We start from the raw sequence: 20,247 nt of genomic DNA, 5'->3' as shown, positions 1-20,247 counted from the left end.
AACTCCTATTCTCCTGTTCTTTTTCATCTAATTTTATTTTTAAAATCCTATTCTCTTCCCTCAATTTTTTTTTCTATCTGTCCCTGCTGTCAGACCCCTACCTGTTTGCGCGGCTTTTTCACAACTATTTAGTTTAGGTTAGTCCTCAAGAAGTAGCAGAGGCTCTAAAATATTATCGCGGTCTTCCTTTTCTAAAAGCGGAAGCAGCTGCCTCGATGCACCGTTTGCATTTGAGGCAGGTCCTTCCATTTGGGGAAAAAAATCTTCAACGCCCATTTGGATAGGGGTTTCAAAAAAAGAATTTGGGGCGTTAAATATTTTCTCAATAATTAAATTAATGTCCGGAACGGCTCTCGGACGCAATTTTTTTGCGTTACGCATTTCATTTGAAAAATGCCGCTCACACGCAAAAATGTGTTTAGGTGTTTTTGAAGATTTTTCATTCAAATCTTCAAAAACACCTAAACGTTTGAGCCAACATTTACGCCTGTTAAAATAAAAAATTTAAATACAAAATGTTAAATATATTCATAAAATATGTATAATAATAATAATAGTGCAAAAAGTGCACATTTAATGAATATTTTAAAGTACGATTTTTTTTTTATAACTATCACAAATATTCAATGATAAATCGTTACTTTAAAATAATTTATTTAATTAATTAACGGCAATGGCAATAAATTGACAGTTACGCTTTGAACATGTAGAGCGCGACAGACTGCAAGCGACATTTGTCAAATATTATAACACACACGTTCTTAAGGACACAGTTATTAAGGCAGATGCACGACTACATAACTGTGTCCATAAGAACGTGTGTATTTTAATATTTGACAGATGTCGCTTGCAGTCTATCGCGCTCTACTTGCTCAGCACATCACACTTAAAAACACACGGAAATTCTGCCGTTACGACAACAACAACAACAATACGCGGAAATTCCATTTCATTATCAAAACTTACTATTTCCATTGCACAATCGAAACACTTATTTCAACAAAATTTTCCACAAATTCACAAACACTATTTGCACTATTTAATGTTTTTCACTCACCGTTCGAGGTCCGTTCCACTGTTTGGAAAACTAAAGGTTCTTCCTCCCTCGTTGCAGCCAACAATACATTTTCGTCAACTGGTGGTTGTTTTCGCCATTTTATCTGTAAAATAAAATAAAAAAGTATTAAATAAATGCAAATTTATTTAATAAAAGTTAAAATATACTCACATCTTTTAACTTACGTGCTGTTTCGCTTTCGCTATTATTCGAACTAATGGCCGTTACAAAATGAGACAAAAAAATGAAAAATGTCTCCATTCGAATAATAATTTGGCGGGATATCAATCTGACCATCGCTCGTTTCCAATTGCTAAACAATAAACATCTCTTTATCTCTGGAATTGACGTTCGCCAACGCATAGGTCCATAAGAATGGGTAGAGCGTTGAAGGTGCTCTCAGTTAATTCTGTGAAGCCGATCCAATTAGCTTTATTAAAATTAATGAAGGTACAGTTGTCCACAGAAACGAAATCAGGAGGCTTCTCGATCGAGATAATTGTGGGCAGATGGTCTGACGTTAGAGTTAGCATAGATCGCCAGGTTTTGCTATTTATCAGACCACCACTAGCAATGGTAATAATAGGCGAGCTATTACAGGTGCCCATAACTCTGGTGGGGGCTTCGTCATTCATTCTGTAGAATGTCGAATCCTTAATCTGTTCCGCCAGCTCCATCCCCTTGTGGTCATTTGACAGGCAGGAATGCCAAAAATCATGGTGCGCGTTGAAGTCGCCTGGCACCAAACGATTTTCACCACGAAGTAACGCACCTATATTCGGGTATTATCCTATAGGGCAACATGTAACTGGGGGGATGTATGTATGAAATATTTCGAAATATACATCGCCTGATCGGATAGGTATACCCTGACATTCTAAGGTAGTATCCCCGCGGTCGATGTCTTCATCGATCAGACGATACTGCACGGTGTTGTGCAATATGAMGGCTAGGCCACCACCATTATCTCGCTCGCGATCTTTACGTATGACGTTGAAACCGGCACAACTCAGAAGATCTGAGCGGTTGTTTAGCTCGGTTTCTTCGACCACAGCTTTCAACACTCGTTACCGTTTCATAAGTGCAACTATCTCCTCGATCTTGCTCTGGAGTCCGTTGCAGTTGAATTGAAGAATTCGAGTTTTGTCGCGGGTGTCCGGGGGTGATCCTGGGGGTGAGGGAGTGACGTGTACGTAATCTTTGTGGCAGCTGCAGAACTCGCAGGATCGTCGCCGTGTTTAAAAAGTTCGGCCGGCGATCCATCGGCCCCGCCGCTTTGTTGTTCTTCAGACGGGCTATTTTTTCATGTTTGCTCCATCGTCATCGATTCGAGAATCGGATTCGCCAACTCCTGGCGTTATATTTTCACTGTCATTCAGAAGGCTGAATAAGTGTTCTCTCCATTATTTTAGTATGCTCTAGGCATCGGTCACTAGTTCACCTTTAGGGGTTCTAGAATTTTCGAACATTACCCCTCTTGGCCAGCTTATCAAGCTCTTCATACTCACGCATTTCGGCTCTCTTTCTTTGTCTGTCTGCGAAGGTCTGTTTTCTCTCTTCCACTCTTGTGGTCGATCGTAACATTACATATGATTCAAGCATCTCACGACGGTATAAAAATTCAGGGATTGTACTTGAGGTTTAATTTTGAAAATGTTCATACAAATAAATTTCATTTGAAAAAATAACAAATTTAACGCTGCATTCTCAATGTCTAGGTACCAGCCTCTCTGTCCAGTTAAAAGAGATGTCCGCTTAATAGATTGTACTTAATAAACATCAACAAATTGTAAGACACTGACAGAGTCAAGATTTTTGTGTGTTTACTTTTCTGACAAATACCAGTATTGTCACATTTCAAAAATAATATATATTTGCGATATAAAGAACAACGGTTCAAAATGAACAATTCTTTCATGCTTATATTTATATTATATTGTGATGAACCGGGGTTAGAATAAAATCGAATCGACGATAAATTGCCAGACAGCGAAATTCGTAGTTGCCAGAATGTTTTGTTAACGTCGTACGATATAATGGCGGCTGGAGCAGACCTCAATTCACAACTGAGCTGAAAAAACGCGGTATGACAATTTTGAGGATTCGATGAAACTACTTATGTCCGATATGCTTTTAGTGCAAATCCATTCAAGGTTTGGTGCTTGATGGATTCCAAGTGTTTTTTGTCAGATTTGTGCTAGAGCTGGGCATTCGCAGAGAAAGTGGAAGATTGTTTCCTTGTTCCCTGCTACTCCGCATCCACGTCAGATGCCGTTGTAGTTCATACCCATTTTGGAAGCATGTTCTCCAAATGGGCAGTGCCCTGTTGTGGTAGCTGTTATTCTGGAAATACTTTTTCTTGACACATTTAATAAGTCGTTGGTTCTTTTCCTGTCAGATGTTCGCCATAATTGTTTAGTTATGACGCATTTTGTTATTTTTTCCACCTGTTATTTGCAACTTGTTGAAATTGACTATTGATCTCTCCTTTCATCGATCCTAGCGGGCTTGGTATTAGCTCCGCCTCGGATTCGTTGAGGAAAGCTCAAAGCTCCTGCCTTTGCCAACTCCTCTGCTTTTTCGTTACCGAAAATGTTCCTGTGGCCGGGAACCCAGATCAAGTTTAGTTGGAGCTTAGCGCTCTCTTGCAGTTGTGACTATGCTGGAATTTGTCGTGGGTGAAGACAAAGCCAGGAGCGCCGCCTGGCTATCCGTAAATATAGTTGCTTTATGTATATTCCCGTGGTTTTCTAACAGAACTAAGCAGGCTTTTTCTATGCCTAGTACTTCTGCTTGGAAGATGCTAGCCGAGTGATGTATAGAGAGAGATATACCTAGATCAGCGGACCATTTTGGACCCGTCGGTATAGACTGAGATGGTGTCCTCCTCTCCTATTGAACTTCATCTCCATTCTCGTCTAGATGGTATCCTCACCTGGATGTGTCTATTGAAGTCCAGCTTTGGGAGAATGTAGTCTGATTTATTAATGGTGAGCATGTTTAGGATTACACTATGTCCGTAGTCCTGCTGATTCGATCCTCCCAATTCTTTTATTCTTATAGCCGCAATAGCTGCTGTTTTGTGAATAAAAATGCCTATTGGTAGTTGATGCAGGATCACATTGAGCGCATCAGTCCTATATAACTTGATGGCAGCAGTAACACCGGCGCATACTGGTCTTTTTATTCCATTTCATTTTGAAATGTTGTATTGTTTGATTAGCGCTCGCCATCATTCCAAAGTCGGAGTAGAGCTGAATATGTAAGTATAGGTCTTATGACAGCCGTAAACATCCACTTAATTATACTAGGCTTAAGGCCCCAACTCTTGCTGACGAGTCTCTTGCAAGTATAGTAGGCCATATAGCTTTATTTATTATTTTTTCTGTATTTATTTTCCAGGACAGTTTGGTGTCGACTCTCTTGTCACCTCGTGAAGGGCAGTTTCTGTTGATCTTTATATACGCATGTTGGGACTTCGATAATTTCTCCGCCATTATTGTTCTGACGTGTAGATCTATTAGCCTTTCTAGTACCTTCAGCATAAAGACGGTAAGGCTTATAGCTCTAAAATCCTTGGCATTCTCGTGTGTTCTTCTGCCTGGTTTTGGAAGGAACACAACTTTATTTTTTTTCCAACTTCCTGGAATCTAAGGTACATAGTTGAATGCTAGTTTGTATATATTTTCAAGACTTTGAACCATTGGTTCTACCAGTTATTGCAGTATTATGGGCATATTCCCGTTTGGACCTGCCGCTTTAAATGGTGCAAAACTATTTATGGAATATTTGATTTTGCTTTTGCCTACTATTTGGTTTAGATAATCAGCTTAGCTCAGCCTTTCTTTGCAACTTTCTATCGATGTGCAGAAAGATCGTCATGAGTGGTTTTTAGCTTTCCTGACTGCTTTTTTATCTTTTCATAATATCTTTATATGGCTGCCAGATTTTTGTTCTAAAACTCTTATTGACTTTCTTTCCCTAGTTGTGTTCTCAAATTCTTGAGTTCAATGTCCACCAAGGCTCTCTTCCTTTCTTCCTCTCCTTTCCAAAACTGAATATAAATCTGCTATATTATTATTTTTTTGTTCCATATGTTTAAATAATAATATTTTATATAATTTTTTGTTTAACACATTAACAAACACATAACAATGACCTCACAAATTTATGATGTCTGACCGCAAATCTCACAATGCAAAAGCATTTTTGTTTAAATAATATGCTGTAGTGCTGCAGCTGCTCCTAAGTTGTTCGTTAACATTTTGAATTATTATATATGCACCAAATTTAATAAATTTTCAAAATTACTTATTATATAATATATTATAATTCTGTCCATTTCTTTATTTTGTTGTCTTGTTTGTTTTTGTAAAACAGCTGGTTCACAGCAAAGTGCTTTTCAACTCATGGGGTGAGTGTTTTGTGCTTTTCTGTTGTGGGGTTTGAGTAAGAATAACTTCACAAAATAAATTGGTTTGTGAGGACCAATGTGAGGATTTCTCAGAATAGGGCTGATAGTTTTGAGAAAATTTAATTTGAGAATTTGTACTTAAACTATGAGAAATTTGTATTTGGCGGATTTATTTAAAATTTTCCTAACATATTTCTGAGATGAAAAAATTAAAAGCTTTTTTTGAAAATCTGACTGGTCCTAACTCCTTAAGTTATTTATTTTGAAGTCAGTTGTTATATGTCAATTTTCGATATACTATCTACAGTGCGCGAAATAACTATATGGGACAATGCTTCAATGCAATAATATTATGTTTATTTTACCACCATAATTTGCAGCTAGATACATTTGTAGAGGCCTTACTCAACATAACGGTATGAGCAGTTACATGTAAGTAGTGTTGGTGTACAATTTTTGATAAATTTCGGATTAGCTGAAGTGAAATAAGTATGTGGAACAGTTTAGTCTTTGGCGCGATTATATGCAGATTGGTTGAAAATTGATTGACCATATACGTGTTTGTTTGTGTATTTATATTAAAGAAGGTAAGTATACACATAAATAAATTGAATGCCTGCCTTAAATCAGTTTTTATACAGCAATGCCACGCGGTACCAAACTCATTACTAAAGAGTAGTTCCAAATAGGAGGATGGAGTCATGTGTAGAAGTTCACGTAAGTGAGGAAAGTGCTCTGATCGCCATTCACTTGGGAGTGGCCAGAAACGATTCTTTTACATATGACTCAAGCAGCACGACTTCCGGTCCTTGACCAAGTATACTCTGGGTAGCCTAAGAACATCCGTTTGAAGGCGTGCTAAAGTGAGAAGGCGAAACATTCCCTGCATAGGGTTGTGCGCTGGGTTTGGGACCCGCCACGTATAAAAACCTCCCCAATGACAACGCAACAACAGCCTCGGATGAGAGACCCCACTTTTGATGACGACTATGGCAAACGAAATAAGGACTACGAATTGAGGGCATGCACCTGGAATGTCTGGTCCCTTAATTGGGAAGGTGCTGCTGCCCAGCTGGTTGATGTCCTCGTAAAAATAAAGGCTGACATCACCGCCGTCCAAGAAATGCGATGGACGGGACAAGGACAGAGGCGAGTAGGTCCTTGTGGCATTTAAAACAGTGGCCATATAAAGGAGCGMAAGTTTGGTGTGGGATTCGTGGTGGGAGAGAGACTCCGTCGCTGAGTACTATCATTCACCCCGGTGAATGAACGTCTAGCCACAATCCGCATCAAAGCGAAGTTCTTCAACATATCGCTGATTTGCGCCCACGCCCCGACGGAAGAGAAGGACGATGTGACCAAAGATGCCTTTTATGAGTGCTTGGAAAACACTTATGAGAGCTGCCTCCGACACGATGTCAAAATCGTGCTTGGCGATTTTAACGCCAGGGTGGGCAAAGAAGGTATCTTTGGCACTACGGTCGGTAAATTCAGCCTCCACGAGAAAGCATCCCCAAATGAGTTGAGGCTGATCGACTTCGCCGGGGCCCGAAATATAGTTATCTGTAGTACTAGATTCCAGCATAAGAAGATACATCAAGGTACCTGGCTGTCTCCGGATCGAAAAACCACCAACCAGATCGATCATGTTGTGATAGACGGAAGACACGTCTCCAGTGTTTTAGATGTGCGTGCGCTCCGAGGTCCTAACATCGACTCGGACCACTATCTTGTTGCAGCCAAGATTCGCACGCGCATCTGTGTATCAAAAAACGCACGCCATCAAACACAAGGAAGGTTCGACGTCGAGAAGCTGCAATCACAACAGACAGCCAAAGATTTTCTACTCGGCTTGCACTCCTGCTCTCTGAGAGCACTCGTCAACAACTCGGTATAAGGGAACTGTGGGACGGCATATCAAACTCCTTACGTACAGCTGCAACCGAAACCATTGGTTTTCGGAAAGTACAGAAGAACAGCTGGTACGACGAGGAGTACCGTGTCGCAGCGGAGAGAAAACAGGCTACCTACCTCGCAACGTTACGATCGACCACAACACTTGCGGGATGGGATAGATAGCGAGAGTTGAAGAGGGAAGCGAGACGTATTTGCAGACAGAAAAAGAAAGAGGCCAAAATGCCTGAGTACGAAGAGCTTGATAAGCTGGCCGACAGGGATAATGCTCGAAAATTCTACGAAAAAATGCGGCGGCTTACAGAAGGTTTCAAGACCGGAGCATACTCTTGTAGAACCCCCAAAGATGATACTAGATCTACAAAACATAATAAGCGTAATTTAATTGCCAAATCCGTTTTTTTGTCATTTGATAAATGATAGCTCTTAAAATCTTTCATTAATTCAGAACTCATTAAAAACTTTAATGTATTCATTTGCAAGTTCTGTCGCATTACAGCTGATTTGAATATTGGTTTTTCGTATGTAGGAAAAGACGAAAATCCAAACAGATTCTATGACACCCTTTAAAATCAGAACTGGTTTGCATTTGTGACAGCTAAGCAATTCTGTCTTGGATTCCACAACACCCCTGTATGATTGGTTTTACACCTTAAAGTATTTCCCTGGCTTTGACTCTTGCATGTTGCAAGAGTATAAAATGTTCGGTTGCAACCGAACTTAACCCTTCCTTTTAATTATGCGTTTATATTAATGGTTGGAAATAAATAAAACATATAACATTCTTAGAACCTTAGCGAATTCAAAAATATTCAGTATATCTTGAAAAAAGTTTGTATTTCTTAAAGTTAGCGAAAAACGGTTGTCCCATATAATTATTTCCCGCACTTTACATACATATTTGTATAAATTTGAATGTGTATAATAGCGTCTTTGAGAAACAATTACTCTTCTTATGTTTCTTTGTTATACTAAATTTTGAAGGATATGTTTTGTCCAAACCATAATACAACAAAAACTAATCATTTCAATAACTGTTATGTTCAAGTCACAATAACAAATAAATAAAACGTATATGCGCCTATTTAAACAATGAAATTGAATGAATATATATATAATCAGCCCTATTACGCAATCCATCGTAGCGAAGCTACAATTACGAATGTGGTATCACTGAATCCATGTGAATTCGAAACTTTTGTTAATTTTGAATTTTGACATTTCGAAATCAGTTGGGTAGAAGAATAAATTTATATCTTGATTAATAAAACAATAAAAAAATAATTTTAAAAAATTCATTGTTAAATTTTATTAAAATTTTTTCTAAAACAGGTTTATTAAAAACTATTGCTTAAATAAAGCGACCTTTACGTATGTCCTCGACGTTCTAGACAGGAATGCAAGTTTTTCAAGATCGTCATCTAGATATTTACTTCATCGATTGTCTTCGGTTTTACGTTTTTTAGCTGAGGGAGGCTATCAGCATGGACTGTGTAAAGGCTTCGATATTCCAATGGCTCAGTCAACATTTTGTTGCATCTTAAAAGATGTATTGGGATTGCTTCAGTCCCATTTGTGCCCTCAGTGGATAAACCTTGAGTAAGTAACGATGAAAAAAGGGATTTCTTTCAGAAATACGGATTTTCAGGCGCGATTTTGTGTGTAGAAGGGACACATTAAAAACGTTGCTCCAACTAAAGATTCTCTATTAGGATACCTCAAAGGATAATGCGGAAATCGCATTAAAGATTTTTTTTAATGTTATCGTTTAAATGCAATAAAAACTTACATATTATTTTTTTTTAATTTATTTCTCCGCTAGCAAAAACTTGTATAAAAACTCGGATAAAATTCAAAATATAACGTTCCGAGTAAATTCAGTGAATGCCACTCCACGAATTTCGAATTTAGTTTCGATAGCAGTTTCTCGTATCTTTCCTGAAAAAACAGTCTACGAGGGATTGCGTGAGAAGCTGAATATATTTTGAGAATATCGTATGAGATTTAATTAATTTAATTGATTTTGTATACAATAACATTTATTATTCATTGATCTTTTATTACTTAGTAATTACGATAATTTTGGCTTTTCTTTCTTGTCATCCACAGGTGGAAAGTGGTGGTGCGAGAGTGGCGCAAGTTTCAGTCAGAAATTTTTGTTTTGAATATCTGATAGTAAACAGTTGGCTCTGGATGAAAAATATATAAGTTTCATTTGAATTAATAAAGAATTGAATGAAAAATATATTAAATTATTAACCGTTCCAACATAAATAAAGTGTTAAAGATTGAATTAAAGATAATTTTCAAAATTAATTTAAATAAATTAAGATTTAAAAATTTGTCAACAACTTCAACTTTTGGAAAAACTTACTGGAATCCATGAATATTACCACACTAAAACGACAAATAGCGCGAACTTCATCAACTTGTTATAAACCCGTGTACGATAAAAAGATCGAATAGTCGTTATACTATTTCGATTACATTTATGTAAGTATCTGTGGTACGAAAACTCTATTAAGCGCTTGTCGTTTAAAAATTGTTCAATAGATTATTGGAAAGAAATAAGTAGAGATTTTACAATTAATATCTATTCATATATGTGTATATATACTATTTATATAAGAAAAAACAGCTTTCTTTAAAGTCAGAGGAAAGGACACCAATAACAAACAATCATATGTGCATATATGTACACAAACATCATCAGGTGCAACATTTAAAACATTTTTTACAACAATAACATGTCTGATCTTGGCAGTGGCGACGAAGGCATTTCTGGTTCAAGTAAGTTGCACATTAACTCTCTGAATAAATGCAAATCTGTAAAATTTATACTACTTAAGAAGGGGGTAGTATGGTAAAATGTCTTCAAAATATCGAAAAAATTTGTTTGCTGTTTTGATTACTTTAAACCCCTAATAATATTGTAGAAACCTTTCTTTAACTTAGATGGTAACGGAAAGCTTTTAAAATTGAGATCCGCCGCAAGGTGTTGTGCGCTTGAATCGCACAGCTTGATCTTTAAACGCGTTTTTCCCGAAACAGTGTTTTTTGAACTGGTACCCACGATTCCAGCMAATCTCCTTGGCCGATTTGTCAAATTTTTTGTTTCGGAATTTTCAGAAAGGACTTGGCTATCTAATGACCTAAATAGATGACAAAATTAGTAACAAAAACAAAAATAAAAGTTGCACTTTTTGTTTATTTATCAATGAATTGTTTTAGTCGAAGGTCATTACATAGCTATTCATATGTACTCTAAAAAAATTTATCCTGTTCATTTCAGATCATCCACAATGTAGAAATCGTGGGTACCACTTTTAAAGATGGCGTCTTCCAGTCACCCATATCTTCACCGAATATTAAAAAAAAATTGAGAAAAAATTTTTTTCTGTGAGCTATATTACATGTAGAATAACAAATGAAAATCCTGTGGTCTCTAAAAATTTGTTTGAAAAAAACTTTATGAAAAAAATTTTGGTTTTACGATACTACCCCCTTAATAAATCTCACTGCAAGGTATCCACTTGTCCAGACAACATTTTTTAATAAGTTAAACAGTCGGATAAATTATGAAACAAAGAACATTCTTTGAATGTAATGTACTTTTTTATTTATTTAAAATCTTTCAGTCATTAACGTTTAAATTTCATATCTATGACATTAAAATATTGGGTAGTCGAAAAAGTCTTTCACTGTGTCATACTATATAGTGTTGGAAAGTAGATATTTTAAGTTTCCCTAAAAATTAATTCAGGGAAGTTGATAAAAAAATTTACATCTGTTCAAAAATGAGTGAAAGTAATGAAGAAATTCGCTATATTATGAAATTTTTGTATACGGACACAATGCTGTATCAGTTCGTGTAGCACAACAATGATTCGCTCGAAAAGTGAATCAAATACGACAATAATGTGCGGAAAAGATCATGGTCATGGTGAAGAAAACAAATGGTCGCAAAGCCAGGATTGACGCCTAGAAAGGTTATCCTGAGTGTTTTGTGGGATAGGAAAATAATCATTCACTATGAGCTGCTCCAGCCTGGTCGAATTATTAATTCTACATTTTACTGTCAAGAACTGATGAGATTGAAGCAAGCAATCGAAAAAAAGCGGTTAGAACTGATCAACAGAAAGGATTTCGTCTTCCATCAAGACAACGCTAGGCCATACACATCTTTGATGACTCGGAAAAAACTGAGAAAGCTTGGCTGGGAAGTTTTGATGCATCCATCATATAGCCCTGACCTTGCATCATCGGACTACCATTTGCGTCAGTCAATGTAGAATTTCTTTAATGGAGTAAAGTTGGCTTCAAGAGAATCCTGTGAAAATTCCTTGTCGCAGTTTTTCGCCATGAAACCAGAAAATGTTTACGCTAATGTAATAATATCTCTAATGGCAAAATTGGTCGAGCAAAATGGTACATATTTGAAGTTGAAATACGAAAAGACTCTTTCGATTACCCTATAAGCTAAGAAAGAGCTAAGTTCGTGTCTAGCCGAACATTTTATACTCTCAAAATTTGCATGAAACTAAGCTGAGGAAATGTGGAGTGCATATTAACTTCTTAAAAAACATATATACTATATATACATTTCATTATTGTAAATATAGATATACAAATATACATTTTGAGTAAGAAGTTAATATGTATAAAATAATCGGAGGTCATAATATCTGGGATATGAATATTAGGTCAAAGTCAGGACTAATTTGATTTACATACAACACAAAGCCATATTCAGAAATCGATGAAAACTTTCCCTTGATAGAGCAAAAATCAGATATGTGTAATATAACCATATATAACTAAAATTACGATTTTCAAACAACTAGTTAACTTTATACCGGATATATAATGAAACTCAGTGAGCATATTTTTCTGTTCATAGGATGTAGTAGTGACAAATTTATAAAAATCAGGTCAATGCTACCCCAATCTCTCTTATACCTTTCATACGATTTTTTGGTTGGCTTTATACCACATATATTAGCCGTGTTTTATTTGACCATCATAAGCTAATAGCTAAACCATAGACGAATAAAACGCATTTAGCCTATTTCATATTTTCGCTTAAAAACGAAGTGTGTTGGCAATGGGGTCGGGAAAACTTAGTTGACATTCAATTGTTTCAAAATGTCTGATGTGGAGAAAATTCTAGTTTGAATTCTTCAAATTGCAAACGGGATATTAAATTACTATATAATTATATTTATTTTGTTTGATGATATTAATACAAAAAAATATATATATGAACATTTGAGTTCAGATTTGTATTAATTTTGACTTAAACAAACCCTATTTTCATCTGTTAAAATGAACCTAATCGTTATTGCCAACTACTTTTTTTGGAATAGCTATTGAGAATGAAAAAAGGCAATTCAATATACAAGCTATGATAGTTGTCATAATTATATTGGATAAGTCTTCCTTACAAAATTAGCCAAAAGCTTAATTTGCTGGTCATTAACTAAACGTATCTTATTGGATATACTTCAACTTAATGCTTTGTTCCACGAATTACCCAAATTGACATATACTATATGTTATCATTTTCGCTATTCGAACAAACCATATGCCGAATATGTCGTTCAGCTTATATTGTATGTTACGCTATATAGTCCCGTATACCTGATTAATGCCAAAAGTTTTCGTAGTCAGGCCAAAACTTTTTGAAACTTTTACGTTGGTCAATATATGTGATATTTTAGTGAAATTAAGCTAAAAACTTTCTTAAAAATTATGTGGCTTAGCCTATAATTGGAATAGAATTTGTTTCAACTTTGGTAAAACCCTCATATTCCTATGTAAGGAATTCCGATCATCAGACTGACGTTTTGCTCATCATCTCAAGAGAATTTAGCCTTGATTGATTTTGTGTCAGATATAGATAGATAGACAGATAGATAAATAATTGAGGAATGTACTGCGACCTTAGGTCTATTGTGCCTCTCCTAACTCACAGGGACTCGCTTAGCCCTAGCATATTGATGAAGTTCAGTACTTTGCTGGGTGCTAGCGAGGCGATGTGACCCCTATCCGGAAACATGGCTTCAAGGGCCTTCGACCTGCGCCTACAGACTGCAATGCAGTCAATTAACAGGTGCTCTGGGGTTTCAGGGTCTCTGTCGCAAAACCGACAATTGGCGTAATTGTCGTAGCCCATGTTGGCTAAATGCCTTTTCAGCTTGCAGTGGCCGGTGTAAATTGCGACCAGGATCCTGAGTTTGTTTCTTGTTAGGTTTATTAACGATTTGAACCTCTTCAGGTTATACCCCCCAAGTAGCAGCTTGGCATGACGCATACCGTGCGCTCGCTGCTAATACTTTTCCCTGCCCACTCTTTCTTCCTTGCGGAGCAGCTCCTTCACAGTATGGGGACCCACCCCAGTGAACCGTTCGGGCCCAACCATATTGGTGGAGGCTGCGAAGCGAGCTGCCGTTACAACAGCAACAACAACAGGCTGCGGAGCGAGCTAGTTCGTTGCCGGCTATACCCCTGTGACCAGGCACCCAGATTAGCTGCACCTGATTCTTTCCAGCTAGGTTGTTCAACCGTTCTCTGCACTCCTGCACCAATAGCGTATTGATCTCGTAGGAGGAGATCGCTTTTAGTGATGCTTGACTATCGCTAAGTATAGCTATTCGCTCGTTGCGATAGTTGCGGTAGAGGTTTATCGCTATACACCGACTTATAGCCAAGACTTCGGCCTGAAAAATGCTCGAAAAACTTCCCATCGGAATGGAGAGCTGGGTACGCGGACCTACAATACCCGCACCTATTCCTTCTGACGTTTTCGAGCCGTTGGTGTACCACCTCACTGTGCTGGAGTCGTTCCACTCACTCTTGCTGCCGAGGGTAACCTTAAACCTTTTCGTTAGTGAGTTGTTCTGGTAATGCCGTCCTTTGGGAGGAGGGCAATAGGAATGTAGCCACTTATCCTCTCCATCCTCTGGGACGAGATTATCTTGCCTTTGCTGTTAGAATTGAGTGCTTGGCTACTTGACCTATCATTATATGGAGTGGTGTGAGTTCCAACAGGATCTCCAGAGCTGCCGTCGGACCGGTCCGCATAGAGCCCGTCATGCAAACACATGCTAACCGCTGCAGCTTCGATAGTTGGGTTACCACCGAAGCCTGCGACGCTCCGGAGGCACAGGACACCGCCCCGTATGTAATTATCGGTCGCACAATCATGGTGTACAACCACCTAACGATCTTTGGCTTACAGCCCCAGGATTTACCCGCCAGCCGTTTGCACACCATTAATGCTTTTGTTGCTTTGACCAGCGTTTGGTTCACATGCTGCCACCGCAGGGTAGAATCCAGCGTAAGACCCAGGTATTTAACCTTGCTAGTCATCTCGATCTCTCTGCCCCCAAGTGTGAGGTTCCTCAAGCCGGGTAGGGACCTGCGCCTTTTGAAAGGGACTACGGTTGTCTTTGAGGGGTTGATGCTTAGTTCCACTCCCCTGCACCACCCCTTTGCCAGACTTAGACCTCGTTGCACTAGGTAACAGAGAGTATCCTCAAATTTGCCTCTTGCTATTATCACAATGTCGTCCGCATACCCTTGGCAGCGGATCCCCTTGTCAGTTAGCAATGCTAACAGTTCGTCCACGACAAGGCTGCATAGTAGAGGTGATAGCACACCTCCCTGTGGACAGCCTCTTGTCGCACCCAGATGGATCTTTGTTTCACCCACCCTGGTCTTGGCGATCCTGGTGCGCAGCATGGGTTAGGGATGTACGCCATTGCGAGGCTCTCCCTCAGCAGCCGAACAAGGTGAGGTAGCTGAGGCTGTACCTAAAGCTATCTGTGGGCACTATTAGGGGGCAGTTACCGTTGTAAGCTTTAGTGATAGACCCGTTCAGTGCCAACACTCTGCTTTCCATTCTCGGGCCCGTAACGCTATCATCGGTCTGCCTCACCCTACTTAATTCATCCTGTAGCATTACCCTGAAGGCACTCCAGTTGGTCCTTCGAGGGTTGCGTCTTGGGTGAAGTTGCCTGACCTCAACCTTCAGTGCGAACCTTACAATTCTGTGGTCTGACAGGGAGGGCTCCGTTGAGACCCTCCACCTTAAGAACCATCCATTTGCATGCTCGTTGCTGAAGGTGATTTCCAGTACCTCCCTCCTGCTTAAAGTTATAAAGGTGGGTTCGCAACCCACATTTTCAATGGCTAAGTTACTACTTAATATATATTCTAATAGAGACTCACCCCTTGTGTTGCAGTTCGTGCTTCCCCATTCTACGTGGTGAGCGTTCGCGTCGCATACGATAATGAGGGGCAGCCTGTACTTCTTGTAGTACTCCACTAGCCTTACCACCACTTCAGTGCTCAGGGTGCTACTGCTGCCTCCCCTGGGAAGTAGGCTGACGCCAGGACAAAGTCTCTGCATTCCCAATCTCTGGCCTGTACCGCCACCAAGTCCTGCGTCAGGAACTCTGAAATACAGAAAAAGTCGATATTATTCCTGACTACTATGCATGCTCTTGGTCGCTCACTAGAGAGGTCCCAGATTACCTTGTTGTGTACCGTCTTGAGGCCTTTGACCTCACCTTTATAGACTTAAGGTTTTTGGATCAGCAAAGGCCCTACTTATCCGGGGTGAACCTGCTCGTTATGACTGCCGAAGCTGCCGCCGCATGATGCAGGTTCACTTTTGCAACTTGCACGTCGACGGCCATTAAAGTAGTGGCTCGAGGAGGGGCATGTCCACATCCCCTCCGTCGTTCTCGCTGCTGCCCACGTGGTCGCCTAATCCCTCGAGGAGTTCCTGGGTGGAGGGTAGCCCGTCTTCCTGGGAAACCGGGACGTCAGCGGTTGCGACTAGCGTAGTCAGCTCAGAGCTTACGCTCGGCTGTTTTGTCACCTCGTCCACCTGCATCCTTTCCACCACCTTGTCTGCCACCTCATGACCACCATGCTGAACCTGTAAAACAGGCGGAAGCTTGCAGCACGGACGTACTTGTACGATTCGTCATCAATATACAGGTACAATCTCCATCCTCGTAGGTCACCTTTTTCTTCTAACTGGCTGCTGACGACGCGCCAGGCCGCGATGCTAAGGCCCCGGTTCTGGTTCTTAATCAGCCGCAGGGCAAATCGTACGGCTTGTCATCGCTGCGGGGGAGGAACATTGTCATCCTGTGCATGACCGGGAGATCCTCCACTCTTTTTGCACAGAGGACAGGACCGGTCCAGCCTCCTAGCTTTGGGGCAAATTCCCGCAGCTAGTTGGCGGACAACTCGTCCATACAGTCCACCTGTAACATGCCACCTCTAAATTCTACCCCGAGGAAGGACGCCGCGTATTCATCGCCTCTGAATATCTCTTCCAAGAGGAGATTTTGGAGCACCGTGAGCTAGTCCGACTCCAGCGACTCCGCCGGATAGTTTTGAGGCAGTACAGCCATGCGGATACCTTTGACAGCATCCGCATACCTGCGCCGCCCCTCCTCCACCAGGGGGGGTGCCGGAGCTGATGGTTGGCCTAAGCTCGCTCTCGTGCCGCCTACTCTCAGCCTTTTGCAACTGGGGCGCTCCTGTGGTGTGAGCTGACCACTCTTCCGCTTTGCGGCCTGTGCATAGGTGAGTGCCTTCCCGTCAGCCCGCATTTCGGTCAGCGATACACTAACCTGGCCACGATCCATAGACCGGCTGCCTTGCGCACACACAGAAGTAATCCTGCCACACTCCTTTGTGGGGGATGTCCCAGTATCTGCGTATCTCCTTTTGGCCAGGCGCTTCGGGGGTCATCCCGTCCCGGAGGTACCGCAGATACCATTTGAGGCAGGCACCGCTCATAGCCTTCCTTCGAGGGTCATCGCACCTGCCTGGTTTTCCTGCTGTGGGGAGAGATCTCTGCCCTCCCCTCCTGCGTGCACCACCGGCCTCTGCTGGATAAGACTCACCCGAGTCTGAGTGGCTAGGCCTATTTCGGGGGGCCTTGGTGGTGCTTACGGCTGCATCCGCGGTCATCGTCGCTGCTGTACGCCGGACGCCGCTGCAAGAGGGCATGTCGTCATCCTCCTCCCTGGCATGCTCCTCGAACAGCGCCCGCTCTTCTGGCGAAAGAGCATCAAGGTAGCTGAACTTACGCTTAGCTCCTTGACCTCCCCTGCCTACAGCTGCGCCTCCTGTCTTCTCCACTTCCCTGCCGTGTTCCGTAGCCATTGTCCTTGTGAGTTGCCTTGTTGATTCGCCAGTGGTGGTAGTTGTTGTTGCTGCTAGTGAGCACCACCCACACCGGTTGGGGGGTGCCGAGTATGCCTTGCGACTAAGCGTCTGCACCGCGGCAAGGTGCCTACCATTAGCAGAGGGTGTCAGATATACCTTAGTTGATGACCTAGCCTAACCTGATGATGATGATTTTAACATAATTTTCGCTGATGGGAAGAAAAATATAGTTATAATACTTTTTTAGTGTATGACTTATAAAATACGTTAATAAGATACAAAATTGCTTGCAATCTATCCATTCACGTTTCCGTCGAGCAGAAATTTTAACTCTTTTGCAACAATTTTAAAACAAAGGTTTTTAAGTTATCTGAAGGTTTTTCTCTCCGCTTTGCTTTTGGCAGCTTGCAAAAGCATGAAATGTTCGGTTACACACGAACTCAGCGTTTTCTTTCTTTTTGAGCGTGAAATCGTATACTTTAAATATGTTTTGTGCTCAATATTTTATTTCTATAATGTATTTTTACTATTTATTTATAATTTAAATTTGTGATAATGGGAAGTAAGAGATTTCGCATATTCTCACACTCTGATAAAATAAAAATATAATGTTTCTCATAGAAATTGTTGAAAGTGGTAGAGTAGTTCCTGAGTTGTGGAATATCATATAAAGGTAGGCTGCGCTACGCCCATTTTCCAATTTTTACAACGCATCCCTTGAAACGGTTGCGTTCCATTTTACCAGTAAAATTTTATGCTTCTGACATGTTTATTTAGGAATTTGTCGCACTTTGAGTAGTTTTCAATTTACCCATTTTAGGGAGAGATGTCAAAATAGTTCGTTAGCAAGTTTGGTCGATATAGCTGATATGGTTTATTGCTGTTTTCTCGGTATTTCACTCAAGTTGTCACTCACACAGACCTACGGACAGACAGTCACCCTAAATTCAACTTGACTCGTCGTAACGATTATTTATATGTGTACCTCTTTATCGGTCGCGATTTGTTTAGGATGGTACAAACAACCGTAAGATGAACCAAACTAGTCTGTAGGGTTTGTTTGGAAATTAATATGACCGATGTTCTTCCGCCGCGACTGTACTTCGGGGCGTACGCGCACCGACTGGATTCGGTAGAGGGCGTTCGTAGCTAACGATTGAGTGGCTGGTCAGTTGTTTCAGAGAACCTGGAGATAATACAGCGTTCGTTAGAGCAAAGGTACGCGATTAAATTTTGCGTAAAACTCGGAAAACTCGGAAAACGGCGGCGTCTCCTCGACAAAAAATGGAAGAATGAGTAAATCCAAAGTGAAAACGAAGCTTAAGTTATAAAATTTTCAATTGTTTGGAATTTAGAATTAAACTTTTCGAATTTTGACGGCAGCGAACGCGTGGATAATAGTCTTTAAATTCTACTTCTTGGTTAATTCTGCCCCTAGATACAGCGTAGCTTGTCCTGAAATCCTACCCTGTTACAAGCTTGATCATTGCTAAAGCACCAAACCAATGTTTTCCCATTTTAATAAAAACGGGTAAAATAGTTCCTAAGTTATGCAAATAGTAAGTAAGAAGGTTTTCAAAATTTGGTGTTTTTTCGTGTTGATCGCCTAAACATGCTCTTTGCAACATTTTCATTATAAATTGCTTTTAAGTTTAATTTATTGATTGATCAGCAAGAATAGAGAAAGCGATATATCAGCTTTGAAGTTATTCCTAGAATTTCTCATGCCAACAAGTGCTACTTGTATCATAATGAAGAAGATAAATACTCTTTTAATGAGGAAAAATAATATTTCATATTTAAATTCGATTAAATAATTTCTGAGTTTTCGTGATTTAATTTTGTATGAGTTACTTGCACGTGCCAGAGTTTTTTCTAAACAAGAACTATTGTACCCAAAGCAATGTATAGTATACTGAAAAATCTTCTAAATGGGCTGAAAACTCGTTGACCTGATCCAGAGATTTTCCCACTAATAAAATATCTCTATCTTTCTCTTATAATATTATATAGTGAAATTTTTTTTTTTATAGTTTTGATAAAAATTGTTTCCTTGCGTGAACGTTAACACATAGTAAGGGCTTGTTCCGTGTTACGACAAATCTGGTGCAGTTCAAAGAATGCACCCTACTCATAAAAACCTCAAGAGGCCGTAAGATCAGAAAACTGTGCTTTAGTTTGTAATCCCTCGTGCAGGGGCTTTGTAGGGGTTAGTCGCCAGCGATAAGAGAAGTGTCAATTTCAAGCTGATGTCATCAGGGTGGCAAATAATACAAAAATAATTGATTTAAGATTTGAATAAAAACTTTTTTATTTTTTAATCTCCAAAATCTTTCTTAAAACTAATACTATGTTCGGACCGACATTGAAAACATTTTGAAAATACGTTGGTGGGTTGTGGAATCTTGCTCTTGCACGATTGCACTATGACACAAAATGACAAAATCCTTTACCGAAATATGCAAAGCCAAGAGAGCACCCATAAGGTACCATCTTCTATAAGAGTGTACAGCTGCTGGCGTATGCCGATGATATTGATATCATTGGCCTCAACACCCGCGCCGTTAGTTCTGCATTCTCCAGACTGGACAAGGAAGCAACACAAATGGGTCTGGCAGTGAACGAGGGCAAGACGAAATATCTCCTGTCATCAAACAAACAGTCGTCG

At 40.0% G+C, this 20,247-nt stretch overlaps 1 protein-coding gene across 9 annotated transcripts in view; it reads left to right on the top strand.

Moving 5' to 3' along the window:
- Positions 1-20,247, top strand: part of LOC108974735 (transcriptional activator protein Pur-beta) — a 66,834-nt gene that overhangs the window by 10,578 nt on the left and 36,009 nt on the right. For 3 of the 9 annotated variants that reach the window (XM_018942751.1, XM_018942758.1, XM_018942753.1), the window contains exons 2-3: positions 9,495-9,878; positions 10,024-10,175. In XM_018942751.1, the coding sequence (XP_018798296.1) occupies positions 10,133-10,175 (43 nt within the window). In that variant the 5' untranslated portion in view covers positions 9,495-9,878; positions 10,024-10,132. Of the gene's footprint in view, positions 1-4,160; positions 4,320-4,459; positions 4,610-4,648; positions 4,713-8,717; positions 8,985-9,494; positions 9,879-10,014; positions 10,176-20,247 lie in introns of those variants that run through there. The other 6 variants (XM_018942752.1, XM_018942754.1, XM_018942755.1 and 3 more) reach the window with 6 other exon arrangements.

This window comes from Bactrocera latifrons, unplaced genomic scaffold (assembly GCF_001853355.1).
Source record: "Bactrocera latifrons isolate USDA-ARS-PBARC rearing strain unplaced genomic scaffold, ASM185335v1 scaffold_587, whole genome shotgun sequence".
NCBI classification, from domain to species: Eukaryota; Metazoa; Arthropoda; class Insecta; order Diptera; family Tephritidae; genus Bactrocera; species Bactrocera latifrons.
This window is presented reverse-complemented; position numbering and strand designations above follow the sequence as displayed.